Consider the following 16,725-nt stretch of genomic DNA (forward strand, 5'->3'; position numbering starts at 1 on the left):
TGGAAACTGAGACCAATAAGCCCACCAAGCCCACTAGGAAACATAAATAACACAAGCCCAACTTCTAAAGGGCTTAAGCCTGTTCATAAACCAAATTGAGCGAATCGAATCATTTGTTGAAGTGGAATTTCCTCCCCAAAATTGATTTGCAGACGTAAAAACGAAAACAAGATCACTAAAACCTCTTCGACAGTATGAAAGAATTCGCTGGAAAATTAAATATGCTTTGAAGACGAGACGCAAAAGTGAGCTGGACCATTGAATTGACAGTGTGTTGGCGATTAAAGCCTGGCTTTAATTGGAAGTTGAAACAATCGGATTGGCTGAACGCTATGAAAATGAAGAAAGTCGATTGATTTTTGAAACAATATGGAAGATACTTGCATTTTTAAACCTCAAACGTAACAGTTTTTTTTTATATGACCTGCAAACTCAGTCAATTCATCAAAACGAGCCTCAAGGTTTTGAAGGTTTGATAGGCGTGTCGTCATCCATCATGTTACCCATGAAAATCCCAAAATTGTGCAACTCCTCTTTGAAGGACATCTTCTTATTAACGCACATAACACTTTCCTCTATGTTGAAATTTTGACGAGATCCTTGACCAACCTTATGATCAATTTCGCTAGAGGTATCAAACATACTGGATAAATTAGGGATGTTATCAAGCTAATCATTCCCTTTTTCTTTACCACTGTTATTCTTATAAACTTTAGGTTGGAGAAGAATTTCTTTGGTGGTGTTGGATTGTATACAACGAGATTTGATCTCATTACATGACTTGCGGCAAGCAGACCCAATACATTGGTCCTCTATGATCAAGGGAGAAACAGGTTTGGAGTTCAGTTTTGCAGCAAAGGTAGTTTGGGTATCAATAAAGGTGTTAACTGTAGGTGTATGTTTTGCAGGGGAAGTAGGCAATTTAAGAGAAGAATTGGGAGAAAAATGGTCAAGGGAAGGATAGTCCTTATCATTTAATTTAAAAGGTAGACTTTGCGATTTGTCACATGTCACCTCTTTATCAAAAGATTTGAAGAGTGACCTTTTGATTTCTTCTGCCACCAATTTCGACCCATGCTTGTTTGCTTTTTGAGACAATAAAGCAGAGGTTACTTTTTCCATAGAGTCGTGAACTCCATGAAGTTGAGACAAAGCAGCTTTAGATACCTTCTCAGTAACCTTTTCCAATGAATTATGTACTACAACAGGTTTGTTGACTTTAGAAGGGGTTTGTAAATTCAAATAGTTACCGTTAACATTGATCTCACCTTCTTCCAATAGCACCTCCGGTGGTTTTTCCGGTGATTGTTGACAGAATTCCGGCACTGAAGAATAATTCTGAACCTCATTTTTTAAGTCATTTGTAGCTTTAATGGAGAGCTGCAGTATAGAATTATACTCAGTAATCGCTTCATCTGGAACAATTTCAATCTCTTCATTATAATTAATCTCCTCAACCCATAACTTGCAAGTAGTGCAATTGTCAATGTTAGCTGTAACTAATTTATCGATGGGTCCTGGACAGAATACTTCGATTAAAGCAAACACAACATCTGCACGCTTAAGTTCATGTGAATTTCTGTTAATATGAAGAACTCTTCCAAAGTTTTGTGCGACTTCAATGGAGCAATTTGAAGAAACACACTCGTAAGGAATACCCGAGATCGCTACTTTAGAAAACCTTGAATACTTTAGGCTACGTAGACTCATCGGGATAACCTCAAGAAATTCGTCTACACTTAAAGTTGGTCCCATCGTCATTCTTTTGAAGCTCTCTTCATCCGAACATTGGACAATGTACCCAAAAAGACCCCACGCAGAGATCAAATGTATAGCAATGAAACGACCCTTAAGCCATTTGAGCAGCTTTAAGGCCGTGATGGGAGTTTTATCAATGATAAGAGCTGTTAAGTGAATTCGATTACTCACTTCTGAGTTACGTGACAGATTAATAAAAGGAAAATTAAAGAAAGTTTTTATGTTAGATGACTGAAAATGTTGAGAAGGAGTGACAGGATTCAAATCCTTCTTAGCATAGTTCACTGTAATTCTCATTCCATTAATGATCTTGCCATTCAAAGAGTCAATAACATTGGTTGCCTGTATAATATTTTGAAGTTTAACAAAGGCAAAGGTTCGATCCTTTCTCCATGAAAAACCCAATATAGTATTGAATCCTTGCAAGATATTATGGATAGTAGAAGGATTAGTTAAACGTGAAAGATTGCCCAAGAAGATGGTGGATTTTCGTGAGAAAGGTGGTTGATTCTTTGAAGATTTAGGGTTATAAGTGGAATTGGGTTTAATTGGGATGGAATTGAGAAAGGTGGGTATGAAAGGTTGAGAGGATTTGGTGGTCATGTTTGTTTGGAAGATAATACTTGTACTATCTATTATCGAAGAGTGGAATGGCCAATTGAAAGAGTAAAATGACAAAGCAATTAATAGGGAGTAATTGAACTTACCGGAAAAGAAGAAAATAGTTGCCGGAAAATTATTTCTCCGATGGGCACATTTCCCAAGTCAGAGAGTAAGATTTCCGTTTAGTTAAGAGGAAGGACCAAATGCTCATCAATAAAGTGAGATGTACATCGAAGAATGATACAAATCATTTAATAAAATATATATATATATATATATATATATATATGTGTGTGTGTGTGTGTGTGTATATATATATGTGTGTGTGTGTGTGTGTGTGTCTATATATATATATATATATATATATATATATATATATATATATATATATATATATATATATATATAGGGGCAGGATCAATGGGGAAGTAACCAAGCGGGGGGAAGCAAAAAAAAAATTTGATTTTTGAAAAAACTTTGTTCACGAACATTATAGATTGGATGAAAATAAGAACATTTAGAAAAGACACTTCGTGATGAATGTTATTATTTTGGCGGAAAAACGATTAACAAAAATAACATTCAAGATAATATTGTTCGTGAAGAATGTTAACATTTTTTTTCATGTTTTGTGAAGTAAAATTTAGCCCGATTTAGAGTTTAGGGTTTAGGGTTTAGTGTTTTGGGTTTATTCTATAAACCCAAAACACCAAACCCTAAACCCTAAACCCTAAACTCTAAACCGTTCGTGTTAAAAACTCAATCTAAATCCTAAATCTAAACTCTAAATCTAAACCCTAAACCCTAAATTTCTAAACCCTAATATCTAAACCCTATAAACCCTAATATCTAAACCCTAATATCTAAACCCTAATGTCTAAAACCTCAACATACGCTCGAAAAACATGATAATTGTTATATATTACTTCTTCGAGCGTTTTTCCGCCAAAATAATAACATTCATCACGAAGTGTCTTTTCTAAATGTTCTTATTTTCATCCAATCTATAATGTTCGTGAATAAAGTTTTTTCAAAAAACGAAAAAAAAAATTTGCTTCCCCCCGCTTCCCCCCGATTGATTACTTCCCTCTTGATCCTACCACTATATATATATATATATATATAAATATATATATATATATATATATATATATATATATATATATATATATATATATATATATATATATATATATATATATATATATATATATATATATATATATATATATAGTTTTTTTAAAGGTGGAACGTTATATGGTTGATTTGTAGTAAGTGAAAAAGTTAAAACAATAATAAAGTGAAAAGTTATGTAGTTAATTTGTGAGAAAATAATAATAATGATAAGTTGTTAAAAAGCTAAAAATTATGTGGTTAATTTGTAATAAGTAAAAAGTTTTATAGTTGATTCATAAAAATTGTGAAAAACTTTGTAGTTAATTTGTAAAACGTGAAAGTTTTGTGTTAATTTAAGTTGTGCGGTTGATTTTGTAGTAAGTAAAAGTTTTGTGGTTGATTTATAAAAAGTATGAAAAGTTTTGTGGTTGATTTGTAAAAAGTGAAATTTTGTTGTTAATTTGTAAAAAATGAAAAGTATAATATTCATGAATTTTGTGTTTTAGATAAGTTATGTGATTGATTTGTAGTAAGTGAAAAGTTTTGCGATTAATTTGTAAAAAGTGTGAAAAGTTATGGCTGATTTGTAAAAGTGAAAAGTTTCATGTTAATTTTTAAAAATGAAAAGTATACTATGTATGAATTTTGTGTTTTAGATAATGGTATAATATGATTGTAAAAGAACTTTATATCATTATTCTTTTCTATTTATGAAAATGGATCGTTAATTTGAAACATTATATAATGAAAATAATGAAAAATAAATTTTCGATAGAGAAAGTAAATTGGTAGTTTATGACAAAACGGAGGTGATGTATGAATTATCTCATTTTTTAGGTGCAAAATGTTATAAAGATTTTTTTTTTTTTTTTTTTTTTGCAAATTGATTAATATCTCTTTCATAAACTCGTCACATATTTCGTTATCATAAACTTTGCAATGCAACATTATGAAAGCAATACGTAAAATTATTAGCAATTAGCAATTAGCAATGAAAACAAAGCTCATGAGATGGTATAAAGTCAACTCAAGTCAAAATAAGAGAAAATAAAGTCTAGAAGGTATTCTGTAAATACTGCAAATTTGAAGTTCAAGAGTGTTCTGTAAATAATAAAGTACCGGGGACTGAAGTTGTAACTTAGCTAAAATATTTTTGCTATAGTCGTTAGGGTTGTTGCTAGGTGGTTAGCGGCGGTTAATTGTAATTTAGGCATATAATCATTTATAATTCATTTGTAAAATCAGATAGTGAGTAATGAAATGTTGTTTGCTCTCAAAGTATGTGTATGTTCAAATTTTTTTTATTTTTCTTTTTGGAAAAGCTAAATTTCATTAAACACCAAAGCTCAAAATGAGCATGCATTTACACCTTGCCTACAAAACGCAAACAAAGAAAACGCCAAAAAAAGAAAACCTCATATACAAAACACCAATATGTGTCTCAATGACAAGAAAAAAACGCCATCAACCAATTTCTATCAGCTTGATGCCGTTTTTCTTTTTGGAAAAGCTAAATTTCATTAAACACCAAAGCTCAAAATGAGCATGCATTTACACCTTGCCTACAAAACGCAAACAAAGAAAACGCCAAAAAAAGAAAACCTCATATACAAAACACCAATATGTGTCTCAATGACAAGAAAAAAACGCCATCAACCAATTTCTATCAGCTTGATGCCGTGATCCTCCAAGGGCTTGCTTTCCAGTCAATCGCTGATATCGGCCACTTTTTCTTGCGGGAAAATATCCAAAGATGCGAGAGCAGGTTTGAAGACGCCAAAACATTCTCGTTTAGAATAGCTCTCCACCTATTTACCGGATTGTATATTATTTTATTTCTCCATTTTCATATCGACTATTAAAGAACGTATCTCGAAGCTAGACACCCCAAATTTGAGGTGTCATCAAGTTTGCCCCACTGATTGCATTTGGAATCCCATTCGGTATTGTTCGATTCAAACCCCACCAGTTGCAAAAACCCCGCCATATTGGGATCATGTAGCTCCATTTAGTGAACAAATTATCGAAATCTTCAATTGATTCTAGGTTGGGATTATACATGACTATTTCTATGTGTCATATGTGTCATGTTAATCTCATATTTTTAAACTTAAATTACAAAAACTTTTGTATTGTATTGTATAATTATAGACGATATATCGCATTTTTTAACAAGGGTTGTGATAAATCCACACTTTATATTGATAAGTTATTTGAAAATTGTATTAACATGTTGTATATTACAATCAATTAATCAATGCTCAATTTTGAAATTTGATATATTATATATTATATAAAATAATAAAATTGAGTATTTTTTTTAAAGGCAAATTATATATATATATATATATATATATATATATATATATATATATATATATATATATATATATATATATATATATATATATATAAAAATTAAAAATAATGTACAAGGTGGGGGGTAGCCGAATTAGCTACCAACACCAAACACGAAGAAATACAAACATGTTACACGAGAGGACAAAAATACACAACACGAAGACCATTACAAAGATTACATACAACACTCATCGCGGGTCATAATTCACGTCCAATACGTTTGAGGATGTCGGATTAAGAAGCCATTGATGCCAAGACGAAAAGAATTTTCTCGAACGATTTTTTACCCACTGACTTCACTCGAGTTTTAAACAGCTTATTAATCAAGTACGGAGTATAACCATGAGTGTGGTGGTTGAATGGTTATGACCATGGCTTCCATAGTGGAGGTCATGGGTTCGATTCCAGGCACCCACAATTATCCACTCATGATCACGGAGGTTCGCCTGCAATGACTCCGGGCTGCTCGCGTAGCGAGTAGTCGTCCTGGGATTAGTCAAGTTGACCGTTTGGATACCCAGGTTAAAAAAAAAAAAAAAAAAAATCAAGTACGGAGTATATAATAAAAACTGTATTTGGTTTTTGTATGTTCAATACTAAGTAGTCATGGTTTGTTTTTTTCAATATTTTATATAAGGGATTATGTATGTGGAGGCTACCCAAATTTATAAATATGTGTTTTTAGTCAACTCAACTATAAAAATTATTTTGAAGACTATCCAAATTAATATTTTGTGCAAAATATACCAAAATATAACCAAATTTATAGATGTCGAAATGACACAAATAACCGTAGGTTATAATAACATTAATGTTAGTGTACATTTGTCCAACTCCAAATGCGTATATATTGCTGTTAGTTTACATTTTTTCCGATTAGCTTCAAGTATTTTGGGAAAAATTTGAATTTTCTTTTTAAGAAAAAAAAGAACAGGTAAAATATGAATTTAAGTGGGTTGTAAATTTATTTTTAAATTCGAGAGCATAAAAAACAAATTGATAAATTATGTTTCATGAGGACTAAGTATATATATTTATATTTATTTATTATTTATATTTATATTTATATACGGAGTAAATGAGTAATTCATTACTGGTATATCTTTTCAAAAATGTGAACTGTAAAAAAGATAGACTTAGTAGAATTTATTACATTGCAATAATAAATGAGGTCCAGTAAGTTGAAAGATGAAAGGGGGTTAGGTTGTGACTTGTACAAAATCGTAGACAAATTTTTACAATTTATAGATGATAAGAAAACAAGGTAAAACCGCACGCGAATCAAACACAAGTAATTCGCCATTTTCCCCACTAACCGAATCATACCCGACTCCTCCACTATAACCCGACTCAACATTAATCTGCTTACCGACCCGACCCGCTATCACTCGACATACAAGCATTGCTTTCCGGCCTTTACCCCCACCGCCACGTTCATGCGCTACACCGCTGCCGGAAAATGTACACAACGCCGACCGCTTACCCCGCTGAAACGACCACCAACCACCTCCGGCTGTTTCATACGCGCCACCGCCACCGGTGGACCCCAAACATTGAAACCTCATTACCTCATTTCCATCGGCAACACACCGTGAGTGGTCTTCATCAATCTGATTTGAACCGGACCCGGATTTGACTAACTCTCTATATTCTTCGAAGTGGTTGACGGTTCGGGCCGAATTCTGGACTTTAAAAACCATCTCTATCCGACCCGAGAAAACCTTGGGTACAGACCAGCTGGTGTGAAATATTATCTCTACCACATTACGTGACGGATGTCCCTCCGGTAGATCAGTCAACGCTGGAAAATGTGATTCCGATGGACGTCGTGGATTGGACGCTCCGTTGGCGGTTCGAACCCGGGTTGCGGGCGTATCGGGTTTTCTTGAAGTGGGTTTATTTGTATCTGTTTGAGAGTGTTTGGCTTTTGTAGGTTTATTATTGTGTTTTGTAATAGTAGTAGTGTCGACAACATCTTTTAGACTTTGAAAACTTTTTCTACAACTTGAAGATGCGGAAAGAATATGCATCTGGTGGTGGTGGTGGTGAACGACGTCGTCTGCAGCTCTCGCTTTGCATTGTAACGACTTTACCCATCCTGCCGCCATCACCGGCGGCTTTTTTTTTTTTCTTTTCCTTTAGCCCTTCAATTTCAGATACAAAATGGCAATATTTCTTTTTTTATCTTTTTTTTTTGTTGTATGAGAATAAGGAGAATAGAAGAATAAGAGAAAGGATGTGTTTGTGAGTGTATATTTTTTGTGTTGGTTGGAAGAATGATGTTGAAAAAAATACAATGAAAGTGAAATAGTTTCATAATATGTTAAAAAGACAAAAATGCCCATCAGAAATTTTAATAATTACATGACCACGTGGGGAAGGGAAGCAACCAAATGGGGGTATTAAATTGAAGGATCCAAAAGCCCATTAATGGTGGTCAGGCTGTTTGAGAGAGAGATGAATATGATGATGATTCCACGTTACCATATTTCATGGTCATGGAAATTCAAATTATACCATGATTTGTGCTAATCTTATGATTGTTTTAGACTTTCAACTATTCTTTCTTTTTTATTTTTATGATTGTTTTCTTTAATTATTTTTAATCTGTAACATATCGTATATCGTATATTACGATAATAATGCAATTGCATGTATTGTATATCATGAAATCATGAATTTGGAAGGATTCGGCAATCATTACTGCTGACTAATTAAGACGACTTTTAGAATTAGCATCTCTATATTACGGAGTACTAGTTTTTTACAATCGACGGTAAGTAATTATAGCTATGTTGTCTCAGAAGGATGGTGATACATTCTATCATTGAAAATGATAAATTAATCACATTTGTGTATTAATTATTACAGTAATTAATTTAATTACTTTTATAAAACAAATATATAATGTAAAAGTGTGGTAATCTATTACGGAGTATTTTCAATAATATATATATATATATATATATATATATATATATATATATATATATATATATATATATATATATATATATATATATATATATATATATATAGTAAAACCTCTATAATTTAATACTCGATAAATTAATAATCTCGATAAAATTAATAATTTGTCTGGTCCCAACTTGGGACCAGTATAAAATTGGATCTCAATCGATAAAATAATAAGATAATAAGCTTTTTGAAATTCCAATATAAATATATTGGTTCCAACAAAATTATAAATTAATAATTACTAAAATATTCTAAAATTCTAGTAAAAAATGAATCTATAGTCACTCGTTGTTTTTTTTTTTTTTTTTTTTTTTTTTTTGTGAACTTCAAATCTATATTAAGTTCATCTTTAAATATCCTCACAGTTAGCTGATAGGAACTCCGATGATCTCTTAAAGGTGTTTGATACCTTGGCTAACTTTAAAATTGAAAGTTTTGTCAACCCAGTGTCGCAAATATTGTTGAGTGCATCCTCGGTGATCTCTTTTATACTGCATAATTATTTACGTTGTTGATTGGCCATCGTTGATTTTTTTAACACCTTAAAGATTAGAAGTCATATTTGATGTGATTTTAAAATTTATCATTAGACTTTTTATAGTGTTCAATCTAGATTTATGTATATTAAACTTGACAAATTCATTAATGTGTGAAAGTCCTATATGGGAATTTTGAAGGTCCATGTTTATGATATATTCAAATAGGTAAAGTGAACGGACATGGTAATTTCGAATGTCAATATATAAATTTGATAGTTGCTCACAAATATAAGTCAATTTTTAAATTAATAATTTATTAATTTATCGATATAATAATATCTCGCTAAATTAATAAAATATTTCGGTCCCAACATTATTAATTTATAGAGGTTTTACTGTATATATACATATATATATATATATATATATATATATATATATATATATATATATATATATATATATATATATATATATATATATATATATATATATATATATGTGTGTATATATATATATATATATATGTATATATATATATATATATATATATATATATATATATATATATATATATATATATGTGTGTATATATATAGGGGCATGATCAATGGGGAAGTAACCAATCGGGGGGAAGCGGGGGGAAGCAAAATTTTATTTTATTTTTCGTTTTTTTTGGAATTTTTTTTCCCGGCATCAAGATCACACGAAAATATGAACATTTAGAAGAGACACTTCGTGATGAATGTTATTATTTAGGCGGGAAAACGATCGACACAAATAACATTCAAGATAATATTGTTCGTGAAGAATATGAACGTTTTTTTTTCTTCATGTTTTGTGAAGTAAAATTTAGCCCGATTTAGAGTTTAGGGTTTAGGATTTAGGGTTTGGTGTTTTGGGTTTATTCCATAAACCCAAAACACCAAACCCTAAACCCTAAACTCTAAACTGTTCGTGTTAAAAACTCAATCTAAATCCTAAATCTAAACTCTAAATCTAAACCCTGAACCCTAAATTTCTAAACCCTAATATCTAAACCCTAATATCTAAACCCCAATAGCTAAAACCTCAATATACGCTCGAAAAACACGATAATTGTTATATATTACTTCTTCGAGCGTTTTTCCGCCAAAATAAAAACATTTATCACAAAGTGTCTCTACTAAATGTTCATATTTTCATCTCATCTATAATGTTCGTGAACAAATTTTTTTCAAAAAACAAAAAAAAAAGTGTTTGCTTCCCCCCGCTTCCCCCCGATTGGTTACTTCCCTCTTAATCCTACCACTATATATATATATATATATATATATATATATATATATATATATATATATATATATATATATATATATATATATATATATATATATATATATCAATTCTTTGTGTAAAATTATGTTTCTCTTACATTATTATCATACTAATCCTTATAAATTTTTTTATGCGAAAAAAACATAATATCAAATAAAATAAGATTCAAATATCATTAAAGTACAAACTCATACAAAGGAACAAAATATAACTTTAATCCACAACCATAACATACGGTAAAACAACGAACAATAATAACCAAATTAAACCTAACCGCAAACAAGGTGGACATAAAGAACCAGAAGCATTGTCAAGACTATACCAAATGCGATGAACGAATCAGGTCGTCATGGAAATGTCGAAATCTGCTGCATCAGTCATAAATCAAACATCAGCCACAACTTGTCTTCAAAAGCCATAAGAAGATGAAGCCTAACTACAAGACATTGTCCGCAACTACCGACGATGAAATCAGATCACCAACAGAGAGAATCGTTGCTTGGTTCACCCCTGAAGATGAGTAAAAACGAAGGAGTCTAGCGAGAAAGGACAAGTCGGCGAGCAAAACGACGGCCAAGTACACCACCAAGAGCCGTTGTGATGACACGACAAAATCGCCATTGACGGCGCCTTCAACTTAGGTCCCATTACGTGGTCATAGTCCCTAAATGAGACGCGTTTGACCAAAATTATGTCGCATTCATTTGAAACGTGTATGACTTGCAAAGTTTTAAGTTACCAAACAGTTCGACAACGAGTTTAAGTTTACAGAAGTTGTAAAGTATAAATGAAATAACTTGTGACATAATATAAGTTGAAAATCACGAATGCTATCAATAGCGTATGCATGTAAACATTAAATTTGAATCCAAAGGTGCTATCACTAGCGTATGCATGTATGCTTGACCCCAAGCAAGTAATCAAAGTGTGCGGAAGCATGTATCAAGTAGCCAAGTATGAACCTGAGAAACATATAGAAAACTGTCAACGAAAAACGTTGGTGAAATCATAGGTGTAATTGTAAACGTATGTTTTTGAACCACAAGATTTAGTAATAAGTTGATTATCCAAATCGTTTGCATTCCAAAGATGTTGTTTGTTTACCGAGCACCCAATTATCAAGGCTTAACTGAATGGTACCTCTGAATCATAGTGTTAGAACCTACACTATACCCGAAAATATATTTCATCTGCTAACGGTAGCGAACCGTCCGAATGAGGGTTCGCCAAACCCGTATGGCCACACAACATAAGTTCACGCTTACACCCTACAAGTGTAACTAATGATAATTGGACTTGAGGATTTTTGTTCTAACTCGCACGTGGAATGTTTGTTTTCGTACTTGTGTTCAAAGTATAAAGTATAAACCGTATATGTTTCTCATCCCATTATTTAAAGAATAAAAGTTGTTGAAAAGGTGGGACTATGATCTCACCGTAGTTGCATGCCAAAGTACTTCATTTTAAACGTTGTGCATTGAAAGTTGTTTAGTCTTGACCTAAACAAGTAAGTTGTATCAATACCGGGTAAGACACAAAGTCGGTCGAAATGTGTTCAATTAGTCCTATGGCTCGTTACGACTCGATTATATAGCATGTGAGTCAAGTTGTCAAGTTTCATGCAAGAATCAAGTATAAAAGAAGATTAGAACGATTTCATAAGTTTTTGGTTAAATTTGACTAAAAGTCAAACTTCGGTCAAGTCAACGTCAACGAAAAAGTCTACGTGTTCGGGTCGGGTCTCGGACAATTTTTCTGAGTTTCATAATGATACATGAGCATCTTAGAACGAATTACATGTTAATCGGAGGTGCGTAGCATAGTTGGAATTAAACGAAAAACAACAATTTTGGACAGCCCGCTGATCAGGCTTATGTCGCGCCGCTGCCAGATGGGGCGCGCCGTGGTGGCACCTGGTCAACAAGCTGGGCAGTTTTCAAGTGCTTATTTCGAACCAAAATTCACCAAATCACAATTAATGAGCCGATAACACTCAAAACACATATCTTATATCGTTGGAAAGGTAATTTAACGAGGAATACAACTAAACACATTTCATCAAACAAAAACATCATTTACAATAACTAAATCCGTGTCGAATGATCATTAAATGTTCATCCTTAAAGATTCAAGTTCATAAAATGCATTTCATGATTCGGGAATCCAATGTACACATACGATATGCTGTTTCGAAGGTAATTAAACATACATTGCAACTAAACACTTATCAACAACATTTCATAGCATTCAATGCATTAAAATTTCATATTTAAGTCTATCAAACCCTAACCAAAAATTACAAAATCAATAATCATGTAAGTGAAGTTTTCCAAGTCAACCTACACATCATTTAACACATTTAATACATGAACTTTAACATTTAATCAATATTTAATCAACCAAAATCAAAGATTAAACTAACCCATTTTTCATATTCAAGCTAGTTACTCATACAAGCAAATCAAGCAACCAAATTACATATCCATCAACCTAATGAGCCATAGACACTAACTAACACCATTTCAAGTTTATAAATCGAATTAGAGAAATTTGAGTTTTTGAAAAACCTTACCCCGAGTTATGAAATTAGTATATAGTTGTAGAGGAAGATTCAAGGATTTCAAAAGTACAATTTGTTTTGATGTTAGCTTCTTGATTTGGATTTAGATGATGAATTAGTGATGAAGATGAAAAGAATGTAATAATGGAAGTAGAAATTGAAAGGAAAATGAAAAAGAAAGGAAATGGAAGTGAGTGGGGAAGTGGGAGGTGGTGATGCCTAGTTGACTTGGTCAACTACTAGTTGATCAAGTTTGGCCAAGTGACAATGTTAGTCCCTCGAGTTTAAAAGCGGGTGCGTGAATTAACCGAACAAAATATTTAAAATACGCTAGGGTGACGAGAGATGTTAGAATTAAATAACGGGAAATATTAAAACACTAGTCAACGGAAGATACGAATTTAGATAACGAAAAATATTATCTTTTTTTTTAAAAGACGGCGTTAAAATAAATTAACGGAAAAAGGCGGGTTATTACAGCCGCCACCATCCTCGACAAAATATCGGAGCATCACCACCAACAAGGTGGTGAAAATAACCATAAACCACTGCCAAAGGAAAACTCTGGTGGGACCAAAAGGCTGAAAAATACCCAATTTGGCAAGAAGCTGAGAAAACAAACCATAAGAAACACTCAAACGTATGAGAACGTCGACGAAAAAAGCATTACAGTCGGAGAACGTCACATGTCGAAAATGTTGCGGAATATCCAAAAGAAAGAGAGCCCGACGAGAAGCTTAGTCACTAAACCACTTTTACAAACCCACACACGAGGAAGGTAGTGGAGAAGAAAAGAAACACCCCCAACTCGCCGAAAAAAAAGAGAAAACCATGCCACCACTGAGATGTCGATGGTCAGGGGAAAGAACACCTAAGAAAAACATAAACCATGATGCAACATTCAACCCGAAGCAGACCACCATGAAAACTACTGGAGACGAACCCTCAAACCCCAAAAACCTGGACCTAAAACAGACAATCCAAACGAATGATGAGAAGAGTGGCGGCGCTAAGTCCGGCTCACGAAACTGAAACAACTCAACCCGTAAAATTTTTTCTTTAATACATTAATATTTAGATCCCAATTATGTTTTCCAAAAACATCTTTAATACAATAGTAAGTTTAATAAACTTTAAAACATTTAATACATGAGTTAAATAACCAACAAAACCGAGCATGGTGATTGGGGATACACTACCCAATCCTAATAACTCCAAAAGCACATCATCTAAAGCAAACTACGCGAGTCCACTAGTCCCCATGCTTACCCGAGCCACCGTGTGAAGACCCATCCTAATCCATCCAGACGAAATCTTCAACCTTTGATTCCAGAGCGATGATCTGACTTCTATATGCCATAAACGACTCCATGCAAGTGAGCATATGCACAGCGGAAGGTTTCTTTCATACCTGAGAATAAACATACTTCCAAGTGTCAACCAAAAGGTTGGTGAGTTCATTAGTTTAACATAAATAGTCATTTCATAATTTTAATAGACCACAAGATTTCATATTTCCATTTCTCATAAACATACGTCCCATGCATAGAGACAAAAATATCATTCATATGGATTGAACACCTGGTAACCGACATTCACAATATGCATATAAGAATATCCCCATCATTCCGGGATCCTCCTTCGGACATGATATAAATTTCGAAGTACTAAAGCATCCGGTACTTTGGATGGGGCTTGTTGGGCCCGATAGATCTATCTTTAGAGTTCGCGTCACTTAGGGTGTCTGTTCCCTAATTCTTAGATTACCAGACTTAATAAAAAGGGCGATATTCGGTTTAATAATCCAACCATAGAATGTAATTTTAAGTACTTGTGTCTATTCCGTAAAACAGTTATAAAAGCAGCGCATGTATTCTCAGTCCCAAAAATATATATTGCAAAAGCATTTAAAAAGGGAATAATGGAACTCACGTATATAAATATTGTAAAACAGATAATAAAGCATTTGCATGTATTCTCAGCCCAAAACGTAAAGAGTAAAAGGGAATCAAATGAACTCACCTAATGTATTTTGTAGTAAAAATACATATGACTTTATTGAACAACTGAACAATGCAAGGTTGACCTCGGATTCACGAACCTATATCATTTGTGTACTTATTAATATACATAACTGTAATCGAATTAGTTTATATATGTCTAATTTTATTTGTTATATCCATTTATATATCTTGTAGTTATTTAGGATTTATTCTTATAAGTTTCATTAAAAACATACTCTTTAATTATGTAAATCATATCTTAACTTATATGTTATATATATATTTACTTTATATTTATATCATTACGATAATTAATAACTATACTATTAGTTATCTTATTATATATATATATTTATATACACATGTGTTTAGTATTATATTAAAAAAAATCAGTATTGTATAAGTATTTTAAATGTTAGCCTATTTGATATATAGTTATATGGGATATTATCTTAATTGTGGTGACTGTAATCAGTATCTTTTATGAAATTAATATTTATTTGTTAAAATGATAATTTTTATAAATAAGTTACTAATAATAATAATAATAATAATAACAACTTTATTAATAATGATAATACTAATACTACTACTAATAATAATAATAATAATAATAATAATAATAATAATAATAATAATAATAATAATAATAATAATAATAATAATAATAATAATAATAATAGAGATAAAAGAGTATACCCTTAAAACTCTCCTCTAAAAAGAATTGCACACTACGGGGCTCGAACTCGAGACCTCTCGGTTAAGCATAAACACCTTGAACCATTACACTGTCCCCCTTCTTTTTGAATTAAACTAGGACTCGAATTTAGTTAACCAATTTTGATCTTCAAACCCAAAACACAAATCAATCCAACAGCAAAACCTGAGTCCAACTACTCAGCCCAATGTTTTAATCGGCCCAACAGCTAATAGACTAAAACTCTTGAGGCATCTTTTATTGAAGAAAAAAAATATATGGAGACCCCTGGTTTCGAACCCATGACCTCCTGTTCAACACCCTCACTCCAAACCACTTTCTATCTGATTCTTTCTGAAATAATGAGGACATTTAATTCCTTAATACGTAAGGGCTGTTCATCATCTCCTAATCTTGTCTTCATGATTTCCTTTTATCACAACATTATATATCTATCTATCTCTCGTTTTCTGTTGTGATGGTAACCATGAACCAACCGACTAGTAATACTAGATTAAATAATACATATAACTTTTAAAGACAACTTGAGTGGGTGAGGTTCTTGAGGTGGTGAGGGGATTATAATCGAACAAGAAAGCCATATTGTAGCAGAAAAAAAAATGGTAGCGAGCAGTTTTGAGTAGGAGATCGACTTAGAAACCGAAAAAAAATATAGTAGTAGCGTAGCAGCAAGGGACATGGTGGATGTGGTGGTGGTTGTGCAATCACAAAAAAAAAAATATGGAAGGTGTTGTTTATTGAACGAGAATAGTGAGAGAGAGAGACAAGGGTCTAGGTGGTTTTCAAATGGAAGTAACAATAATCGAAGTTGTTCGTATTGTGGTGGTTGTT

At 32.4% G+C, this 16,725-nt stretch overlaps 1 protein-coding gene across 1 annotated transcript; it reads right to left on the bottom strand.

Moving 5' to 3' along the window:
* Nucleotides 1–7,073: 7,073 nt before the first annotated feature.
* Nucleotides 7,074–7,988, bottom strand: LOC139859683 (uncharacterized). The gene has a single exon (XM_071848464.1). It carries the CDS (start codon nt 7,944–7,946, stop codon nt 7,074–7,076), a length of 873 nt encoding a protein of 290 aa, XP_071704565.1. The 5' UTR covers nt 7,947–7,988.
* Between the last annotated feature and the right edge of the window lie 8,737 nt (nt 7,989–16,725).

Source organism: Rutidosis leptorrhynchoides, chromosome 7 (genome assembly GCF_046630445.1).
Source record: "Rutidosis leptorrhynchoides isolate AG116_Rl617_1_P2 chromosome 7, CSIRO_AGI_Rlap_v1, whole genome shotgun sequence".
NCBI lineage: Eukaryota > Viridiplantae > Streptophyta > Magnoliopsida > Asterales > Asteraceae > Rutidosis > Rutidosis leptorrhynchoides.

What these genes read in the sequence shown, in the direction of transcription:
- LOC139859683 (XM_071848464.1), bottom strand. Translation starts at nt 7,946, where the DNA reads ATGGCGGCAGGATGGGTAAAGTCGTTACAATGCAAAGCGAGAGCTGCA.